The sequence below is a fragment of the Atta colombica genome, unplaced genomic scaffold, assembly GCF_001594045.1.
Source record: "Atta colombica isolate Treedump-2 unplaced genomic scaffold, Acol1.0 scaffold11, whole genome shotgun sequence".
Lineage (NCBI taxonomy): Eukaryota > Metazoa > Arthropoda > Insecta > Hymenoptera > Formicidae > Atta > Atta colombica.
Window position 1 is genome coordinate 1,210,976 of NW_017259195.1, and position 11,263 is coordinate 1,222,238.

General features: G+C 36.5%; 1 protein-coding gene across 1 annotated transcript in view; it reads right to left on the reverse strand.

Annotated features, from left to right (window-relative positions):
- Positions 1–253: 253 nt before the first annotated feature.
- Positions 254–11,263, reverse strand: part of LOC108693773 (alpha-mannosidase 2) — a 194,600-nt gene continuing 183,590 nt past the window's right edge. Inside the window, exons 7-8 of the mRNA XM_018202911.1 lie at positions 3,215–3,683; positions 254–2,706 (exon numbers count right to left, since the gene is read on the reverse strand). Of these exons, the coding sequence (XP_018058400.1) occupies positions 561–2,706; positions 3,215–3,683 (2,615 nt within the window). The 3' untranslated portion in view covers positions 254–560. The remainder of the gene's footprint in view (positions 2,707–3,214; positions 3,684–11,263) is intronic.

Below are 11,263 nucleotides of genomic sequence, written 5' to 3' on the forward strand. Positions count from 1 at the left end.
ATGATTTCACGTCAATAATTTACAGTGAAATTTATCTTTGATCTGAGAAAGAAGAAAAATTTTTTCTTCTCTTTTCTAAATAAAATTAGTGAAAGAAATTAAGTATAAGAGAAAAGAAAATGGTATAAGAATATGATTTCTAGGCCAGTAGAGTACATTGTCGGAATTAGCGTAACAAAAAAATGTAAAAATACCTCCTTCACATGCCTATGGAATAAAAAATTGATTAAAAAGGATTTTTGAAATCCTTCTTAACGAAAAAAACATATATTTTAATAAAATTCAATTGTATGAGTCAATTGTCCTAGAGTAGTCAACGTTATTTGTCACTTTTTTCGTCCCGCGAGAAATTATTGATTACCTTCGCTGCTGTATCGTTTCCATTCTTTGCCGCTAACAACGTCACACGTTACACAAAGAGTCAGAGGTAGTATTCAACATGATTAATATACGGCAGTGTCATTCGGAAGGGGCAAGACGCCTATGTACTCTTGCTAATTTTGCTAACCGATCAATGCGAACGGGTCGATATCGACAGCCGATCGGCTTGTGGCTTAAGATCATTGTACGAAATTCACATTGTATGTCTCGACTTGCATCGGTTGCAGGCCGATCTCTTGGAAACCGTCTTTCAAACGGGCGCCCGACTTCGTACCAGTCAACGACGTCTTCGTAACGTTGACCTTGTCGAGCTTGTAAAACGCGGTGCCCTGCGCGAGTCTCTCTATGAGTGGACAGTGTTTCAGAGCCACGTCGATACCCACGGAGCAACTGTAGCCCTGCCGGTGCAGCACCATGAGCGCGCTGTTCACTGGGAAATGTGGCAGTTTCTGATCGTGATTGGTGCGCAGATTGAGCAGATGAAGATCGCACGGGAAACTTTGACTCAACAGTCTGACTTCCGGCGTCATCGTGACCTCCTGCTCGTTACCGTCTACCACGAAAATATTCACCGGGTAGTTGAGAGTGTTGCTCAAATGATTGGCGAATAACGACGGTCTCGAGTATTTGTCTTTTTCGCCACTTATATCTTCAAGTAGCAGCCAATGCTTGATGACAGTCCGCCGATTGTCTAGCAGACCTTCACCCATGCCCCGTGAATCATCGTATAGAGTTCTGCGATCCAGCATCACCTCGAGCCAGCCGGGCTGGTAGCTGGCCGCGCCCTGGCAGTGGTTTACTAAGAGTGTCAGTCGGTGACTCGAGTCCTCGATGTAGGCCATGGTTGTGATGGGAAAGTAATTGCCCTCGATGCCGATGCGCTCGATTTTGGTACGTTTGATCATCTGATGACCGTTCAGATCGGTGTAGAACTCAGGCGGATCGCCGTTCGAGATGTCGGTTTGCAAACGCATAAACATCTCCGTCTCGCGATTCTTCGGTGGCGTTTCAAAGTCCACAATGTTGCGTAGGTAAATGGCTTCGCCGAGGCCGCCGTCGCGATGGTAGATCGCCACATGATGCGTCAGTAACTTGCCATATTCGACGGTAAGGCGGGAACTCAAGTTACCGCTGATGATATAGATCTTCTGATGCGGCGTGTACGCCTCCAAGACATCCTTGTCGGTGTCCCGGAGATTAGGATCAGGCATGAAGAGATAGGCACCACTATGGAACTGAGCCGAAGGATACGCAGCGAACTGCACGGCGCACTGCATGATCTTGCCGGTGGATTTTTTCGTCACGCGCTTCAGGAAACCCGTCTGCCCATCAAACAGCAGTTTCATTCGTTGATTCTCGAGCTGTACGTCGCCCACTTGCATAGGTTTGATAGGAAAGACATTGTCCTTGCCGCAACGGCTGCAGTACACTGTCGAGATGGCCTCTGCCGGCACTTTATCGACTTGTCGCAAGTGGTATGTGGCGATTGACAGTGGCTTCAGTTCGGCTACGAAAAGTAGAACGTATACATCATGCGTAATGCTCGTGGCGTTCATCACAGGCGCGATCTGGTAGGGTATGGGGTTCTTCTGAGGATCTAAGACTTTGATTTTATATGACGTAACTTTCAGACTGATCACTTCCTGCCTGGACTGCGCCAGTGGATTGAACAGAACGATTTTCCTAGTCTCATGATTATTCACGCCGATTGGTATCTTCTTCGGCAGCTTCTCGTAGCTGTCTCTATCCGATTCGGACAACACATAGACGGAATTCGACTTGCCGCTGATGGTGGCCGCGAGAGACTGGATGGCAAAGCTTTGCAGGCTCGTCGTATCCGAGATTGACTCGAAGAGTTTCAGCGCATAATCTTTCATAACAAAGGACTTTGAGGTACCGGTAATCGCATCGTGATGCTGGAACAGACCCAGATTACGTCTCGCCTTAACCAGCTTCTCGAAATACGTCTCGTAAAGTTTTATATCCTTGCCGGATTGCTTGGCAAGATTTAGCGTGATCGTGTAAAGGATCTCGGCAGATCTGAGATTCGCCTCGAGCTCGCGGTCCAGAATCTTCATGTAGGGCCTGGTAGTAAAGTAGCCGCTCCAATAGGCCGGTCTACCTTCACTGAAAATATCCGAGTATACGAAGAAGTCGCCTGTTAACGATGGGAACTTGTTCACGCGCTTTTGTATCTCGTGGAAATAGTCCTTCGGCGTGCCAAACACTACCTCAGCATTATACTCGTCCTTCCGACTATTTATGTAGTCCATCAGGATCTTGTAATTGGTGTATTGTTGATCCCATTCGATCGCGTGGTCGTATCTGTAATAATAATAAGAAACATGAAGTTTTATTAATTATAGAAACAATCATATTTTTTTCTTGATATATACAGAATGTTTCGGAAATCATACAATTTGAGAAAAAAATTCTTCATCATTCATGTAAAAGGAAATAAAAAATATTTCCAGAACACTCTGTGTTTGTATATGTGTACTATATGCATGTTTTAAAAAGTAATATATATTATGTTACATAATATAAAAACAACTAATTGTATCTTCCAATATTAATTATATTTTAAAATATAAAATAAAAATTTTAACATTATCGAATTATAATTAAATTAGAATTAAATTATGTGTTAATTATTTTATAAATTTAAATATTAAAGTTAATTATTTTATAATTTTACGATAAAAAAATTTGTCGAATATATGTGTCTCTTTTTCGAAGGAACAACATTACAAAGAAAAATACAAAATAAAAGAAAAATTGAAAAATTATAAACACAAATATGATGAAAGTTTCGAAATAAAGTTATGCAAACCTAAAATCATCGCCGAGTGGCATCAGCACGACGTTGTGAGTGAACAATGAGCCGGTTCTCGCATATTGCTCCAGCAACAGCTCGGCCATCTGCTTAACGTTGTTAGGCGTGATCTCGACGGCGCGAACCGAGTACTCCGTGTATTCGCCGCGTATTTTACGGAAGTCGAAGTTGAGGCAGACATGCGGATGTGGGCCGCACGAGTGCTTGATGTTGTAGATGTCGAACGGTTGATTATGGGTGAGCATGTCGGCTGCGCCGTCGCGATCCCACGGCTGCCGCCAAACGAAGTCGCCGTATTGTTTCTTGGCGAACCACTGCTTCCACGCGTAGTGTATCCTCTGAATCACCGTACCGGATGCACCAGAGGCCTTGAGAAAGTAGGGTATAGTACCGCCATGGCCGAACGGGTCGACGGACCAGCCCGACTCGGGTGTCACGTCAAGATTTGTTTTCAACCATTGATGACCTGAAGTTTAGAAAGGGAAGCTTTTCTTATAGCTTTTAAAGTAAGATATATATATTTAAAAAATATATGGACAAAAGGAAATAAATAGTTTAAGCACGATTATTCTAATTATTAATTATTAATAAGTTATACACGGAAGAACGATTGTACTGAAGTATCTAAAAATTTAGATACTCAAAATAATTTTATAGGAAACTTAAGCGTAATAAGAGCAATACTACAAAAAGTTTTAACGTTTTTAATTCTAGCAACCAGCTTAAACATTCTACATTATTTAGTTCAATAAAATTGTTTTCAGATTTGTATCTAGTTAAATTTTTAGATACTTCAACAAAACTGTTTTTTCTGCAATTTTCTTTATAAAAAGAATATCGCTAGAAAGAAGTAATCTTACAAAAAAATATCAAGTACTTTGAATTATTTCAAGAAGATAATTTTTTGTGTTTTTTATTATTATACAATTTGATATTAAAATATTTTAATAATTTATTTCCTTGAAATAAGCAATTGCAAAGAAGCATTTAGACAGTAATATCAATTAGACAGTTATATCGATTTCTTGTAATGGAAGATGCAATTTAGATAAAAAAAAAAAAAGATTAAGACATTAAATTTATTGCTAGAGTCGATTTCAAAATCGATTTTCAAATAGGATGTATAAAAAAATGTCATAAATTTGCAGATACTAGTAAAGTAAGTAAAGTAAGTATTTTTATTTATTACTTTGAATTATTTATATTTCTATAAGTTTGTTATTTAAAGTACAAATTTTAGTTGGCTAACATTTGATATAACTCGCATATGACTTTGGTTTATTTTCGTTCAATACTACTAGTACTAAAACTAATCTACAACTTAATTATGGATCGCGTATCGCAAAAGCCGCGTCCGCCGACCTTTTTTACGGCATGCATTAATTTGCATCGGAGAGAGCTTTTTAAAGTTCATCCTGCCGGGTTCTGCACGATGCGATCAAATATTCATAATGCGGATTAATCCGTTGTTTTCGTGTTCTGAATATTCCAATTCTTCGAGCTATAATAAACGCATGCCGAAAACATACATTTATTGACAGTGTATGTACTAAAATATTAAACGAATAAGCAACATAATAAAGTCACACAATGAAATGATATATGGATAAAATGTCGATTAAAAAATCTGAACACTAGACAGTCTGTAATTAAATGTATAATTTATAAATTTTACAGCATGTACATTTATAATTTATCTGTCTCGTTCGGCAAATATTTTTAATTAATGTACAAATACATGGATATATTTTATTAGTTGATAGAAACGCGTGGTATAAAGTATAATGGTGTCTCCATGAAGTTAACGCGGAACAGTCAGTAAGCCGGAGTTAGTTGGAGAGTTAGGATAAATGCGATTAGAGGAATACGCCATTAGCACATGGGAAACATCGGATTCGTCGAAAAAATTAGCGATACGCCGCAGCGGTTAGAAAGAGAGTCGTCGATCATGCCCAGGCAGAACCAGACTACACGAAAACTTACAGCGTGGTTCGCAAACGAATCCGCAAAATTAATCCCGCAGAAATGCGAATAGAAAACATAGATAGGCTCGCCAAGGGATGGTTAATAGAATTAGCCCGCAAAGTCAGCAATAGTTAGGCTTAGGCGATAGGTATATAAGCTTAAAGGTGTATTTTACTCTTTTTCCTGTTCAGTTGTGACAAGTTTAGATGTCGTGTACGCTATCGATGTTAACTATCATATTCGACTAGTGTTTTTTAGCATAATTTCATGAATGATTGTTACGGGTGCGTGGTGCGACAAGTATTGTACGATAAATGATATCTACGAGGCACGCGAAAGGCATGATCTGTAAATTAAATAGATTATGTCACTTAAACAAAGTGATATATACATCATATCTTATTATAAAAATATAATACTATTTATCGACTTCCAGAAAAAATTTTAAACCTAATTGATATTAATTTTGAAATTTCCTTAATTGGTATTCGCGAGTCCAGTGCAGTTTGAACTATTTGTTTTAATGTATTATTGTTTAAAATTATGTAATTAAACACTAAATTTTTGGAAGTGAAATTTTACCCCAAGAAAAGTGATAGTTGCGCCAGTCCGGCAAAAAGTGAACTTCACACTTCTTCAGGAATGAAGTTTTTAATCTAAAAAATCAATTTTAATGATTAATATCTCGCTTTGCGAGACAGAGCGATTTTTTTTCTACCATATTTGTTCGTTTTATGCAAAAACACGTTGAATGAGTGTAATAATTTTTAGATTAGATGTAAAGAGGCTAAATTTAACATTTATCAGAGTAAAATTTCAGTCTCTCCCTTCGGAGAGTTGAATTATTCCCTCTCCACATAGATAAAAAAGTTACTCCTATTTGGAATGATTTTTGACTCTGTAATTGTAAGAGTGAAAATTTCACTCCTGTCGGACTGGCGCAACTATCATTCTATGGGAGTGAAAGTTTATTCCCAAAAATTTAGAGAACATTTTTTTTATTTTGAAGGTCAAAATCCGAGGAATAAGATTATAACTTAAAATTATATAAGATTGTGAAAAATATTTGTTATAAACAATTTTTCACAATCAAGCTGAAAAAATTGTCCAATTATAGGCTCGGGAATATCGATTAAGGAAAATATAAACACTCTCCAGTAGGAATTCATTCTGTGTACAGAACTGTACTGTCTCCTTCATGTGAAGTTATTAACGATTTAATAATGCTCTTGTATGTTGAATGAGTTCAACTGAAAATGATTAAATGATGCTCTAATAATTCTCATACGAAATCGGATTCGAATGAGACTTCCTGAAAATTAACAATTATTCAACGACCATACGTATGAGGATAGGAATCTGGTTATTTAGAAAAATCGTTCGCGATTTAATATCGGAGGGTATGCGGAAATTAATGTTCACTTTGTGACGTGAACATCTCATGAATCTACCTAAAATCCAAATTCTCGGGGTCATTCGCAGCTCGCTCGCAACCCGGAAATTGCATCAATTATTCGAGAAAGCCAGAGCTCGGCCGCAAATTGCGCGTTCGTCGTACTATCTCGCCGATGGAGCTTGCATTATTGTGGAAGTCCGGACAGAGAGAGTGTGAGAGAGAGAGAGAGAGAGAGAGAGAGAGAGAGAGAGAGAGAGAGAGGGAGGGGGACATGGAAGAGATAGTTGAGAGGAGAGAACGTAGATAGAAGCCAAGGTGGGAAAGAGGGACTAGAAGGGTGCCTAATGCGAGGAATAAACCATTAAACTGTACTCAGCCGGTGCTCGACTGATTATAACTCGTTAGAGCTGCACGACATATGTGCATTAACGGAATTATCGCGAGTTACAACGCGTTGCCACCCTCCCTGAAAGATTGTCTCTTTCATATGTGAATCCGCATTCCCGGGAGATCCGAGAAGGATAATCGGGGGATTACTTTCTACTAAGAGAACTGAATTTAACTTCGCCTATTTTAGAAAAAGCTGTAGTTCACCGGGATATATGTAGATGAAATGTAGGTGAGTCTTGAACAAGAGGAAATTTCGTTAACGCAGTAAACTTAAATCCTTTGGAAGAGAAGTTTAGCAAATCACAAGGAAATATAATCGCGTAAATTAGATAATACATATAGTATATGAAATTTTAGAGAATACGGATATATTATATTATTAAGATATTTTTTTCGACTCTCATTCTTACGAATGAAAGAAGGAGAGGAACAAGAAGGAGAAACTTACGAAAAAGCTACAGTCACGTTCTAGTACTCCAAGATGGAACGTGCTAGTGGGAAAGTGCAGTCGAGATGCCACGTGAGATACGGTATATGCTACATGGAGTAAATCAACGTGCTAATTTTTTGGCTCCAACTTGATTCCCGTAGAATTTCAAATGTTGACTTTATCACGAAATGCTCAAGGGAAAAAGAAGCAGTCTTATTTCTTATTCTTAAATTCTTTCACGTTGTGAATTCTTTCATCCACAATATCCAGATCAAAGAACAAAAATGGAAATTCGAGAAAGGATAATGTGTATTTATATTTCTCATTAATACAGGAATATATATAAAATTCGTTTCTTTTCCCGAAATTTTTGAGGCATTTTAATAGCTTTTATGCCACTATATATAGATTGAGTTTTGAAATATCTAGATGAGATTCCAATCTAATGTAAGTAAAAAGAATCATGAAGGTAGTAGCGTGAATAATGCAAGACCTTCACACTCATGTCTGTCGTCGATTATTAATAGTCGGATCGGACGTATCGCGATAAGCCGCTGTGAAATTTTCAAACATTACATAAAACAAAGAAGAAGCGAGTCTATCCATAACTGGCCGATAATGAGAGACATCGTGCGCCACTTGTTGCTCTCGTTCTGAGTTCTAATTCTCATCGAAGCCGCATACGTCGGTATGTACGATCTTTATAATTTTCTCAGCGGAACTCGTCGAACCAAGCTCATTAATCGCCATTAATTAGCCTCGACAAATCCTTCGACAGGCGCAATCCCAACACATGATTTATACTGACGCGTCCATTTGTATTGGATTTATTATTCATAATTTGATGTTGTTAAATGGTATCATGTCATTTCAGCTTCCTCATTCCACTTTTGTTAATTTTTTAATATGGAATTTTTACAATATAGTAATTTATGATGTACCTAATAATTTATCATCGATTTTTATAAGATAACACAAGTAAGCGAAAAAGATCACGTTCAGCCAAAGCGGATATTGCCTGATAATTGCTTAAACTGGAAATTGCAAGATTCATATAAAAATATTATTATATTGATATATGATCTCAAGCGTGCAATCGAATGAGGTCAACATACGGGTTATTAAGCATTTTATCATTTAATTTGGCAATTAAAATGAAGGAGCTCTTGGATACATAATCATAAAAATAACATCATAACTTAGCATCAATCCGTTTTATTAATTAATTTATCTTATTATGTTCAAGCTATTTATATAATGAATATTTTTCTCAAGTATTATATATTTGTATTGAGAAGGATCCAAATTGGCGATTGAAACGTCTACAATTTTATGTATAACGAATAAATTAATTACACATGATTAACTAATGTTGACTCTTATAGGCACCTTTATATTTTGATTAAAATGTTATTAAGCATATATGGCTAATTTTTTTATTTGTATTGAATATTTCTCGATCGATTTTCACTTACTATTGTTTATAAACTTTTTATAATTTACTTTTAGATTATTATATAAGATATATATATATATATACACTCAACAAAATTAAAGGATCGCCTGTTCCATCCTACAAAAATAGGCAAATTTCAAGAATAACTTTGTAAAAAATTATCGAGATTAAGAAAAGCATTTTACAGCTTGAAATCTCTTCTGTTCAAATCGTTACTTGAAATGATACTTTATGGAATTACAAACATAAATGCAGTCCAAATTTTTTATAAAATTTGCGAAATTTTACGGCGCGGATTAAAAATTGCGCACAAATGCGATTTACAGCTTTCAAAAGAATGAATCTTAGCTTTAATTTGCTTTTTTATTGATCTTTTCGATTTTTTTTCATCATCGAAGTTATTCAACATCGTTAGTAAAAATGGGTTGTTTTTGCTTTAATGTTGAATAATCTGCAAAAAATTCGTACAAAGCTTCATAAAAAAACAAATTAAAGGTAAAAATTCACTCTTTCGAATGATGTAAACCGCATTTGTGCACAGTTTTTAATTCGCCCCATGGAATTTTGCAAATTTCGTAAAAAATTTTGAGATTTAATGCGTTTTCATTTATGTGTAACTTTAACAAAATACCATTAAGAATAATTTTTTAAATACCGATCTGAAAAGTAGAGATTTCAACTTGTAAAATGCTTTTTTAAACATCTCGATATGAGAGATGAAGTTATTCTATCTTGAAGTTTGTTTATTTTTGTAGAGTGAAAAGGTGATCGTCTAATTTTGTTGAGTTGTGTGTGTGTGTGTGTGTGTGTGTGTGTGTGTGTGTGTGTGTGTGTGTGTGTGTGTGTGTGTGTGTGTGTGTATGTGTGTGTGAATATTTCAAAATTTCTCTGAATTATAAAATTATACTGTATTGAGCAAAATTATACTGTATCAGTATCAAGATTTTGTGGACAGACTCTGTGACAGACTTTTATATATGGCACTATAATTTACATTTAAAACACATGCCGAGTTTATCACAAAGCGAGAAAACTAACGGATTTTCCTGCAGTATTTACGGGATTATCTCCTGTGCATTGCAACCATGCGCCTTGCTAATTGCAGCTAATTTTCAGCGTCGGTATCGGCGAATGAAAATGACCGAGAGATTCTGCGACAGTCCGGTAATGGACCTCGTCTCGATGCGTTTCCGGTTATTATTGTTCCTCGAGCGTATTACAGGTGAATCGGGAGGGAATAGCTCGCGTTTATCTCTGCGATTCACAGTCGACATCGCAATACGGCTATCTGGATCGTCATATTGTTTTCCCTGTTATCGAAATACGCGCTTCTCGATTGTGGGAAAACATTTCCCGCTTTGCTGCAAATGTCTGCAGTCTCACGATTGGTTTTTAGTTCTGCAACCCGTCAAAAGAATGAAACGGACAGAATAGAAACGTAATAAACTTATAAAAAGTAGCTAACAATACTTTAAAAAGAAAATAGGTAGAGAGAATATTAAATAAATAATAAAAATAAAAATATAACAATCTGGATGAATCGGTGTAATAAATATAAATAATATTACTTTACCTTATAGCAGTTTTTGCATTGATTTAGGTTTTTTAAAGTTATCGACGTTATTTTTTTTACGTTTTTATTTTTCGATATATGCGTGTGATTTAGATTAAATATAAATATAAATATAAATGTAAATATAAATATACTCGTGTGATATACTTTAAATTAAAATAATGATATACACAATGGCGAGTGACGGCAACGGTGATGCTCGGATCCGAAATGAGACAGACAAGCGGATAATTAATTTGTCGTGTTTATGATTCATGGGGAACGGATTTCCATCGCAAACACCCCGCCATTATGATACGATCGCTCCATTGTCCTTACGTCGAATCAGGCCAACTCGGGGCCGTATATCAGTTGGCTATTCTGATCGAACAGGTGCGATCGGAATGAGATGCGCTCGTGTTCGGCCTCGTAAATTATGCCGATCCGCTCGCCATGCGTGACGTACGCGATTTGTTGCGGGATGCAGTTGCGGCCGAATGCATAATTCTACACGCGGAGATTCGTTCGTAATGCCGTGGTTGCGGTTCAGTCTGATAAAAACGAATATAAAATCAGCGCCGCTGATCGATATACAGAATTTAATCATGCGATTTCTGCTCGTGCGCATTAATAGTATAATTAGTGTAATGATCAGAATTGTGTTTTTAGAATCTTATGAAATATAAGTAGACTAAGTTTACTTTATTACATTTAACAATAGTGATTCAACTACAAAATTAATCCTGCAATGTATATAACTTATTTTTCTAATAGAAATTTTTCTCTTAAACAGTTATATGTATACCTAATATACACCTCGGGAATGATTTGCTTGTAAATTGAAATATATATATATA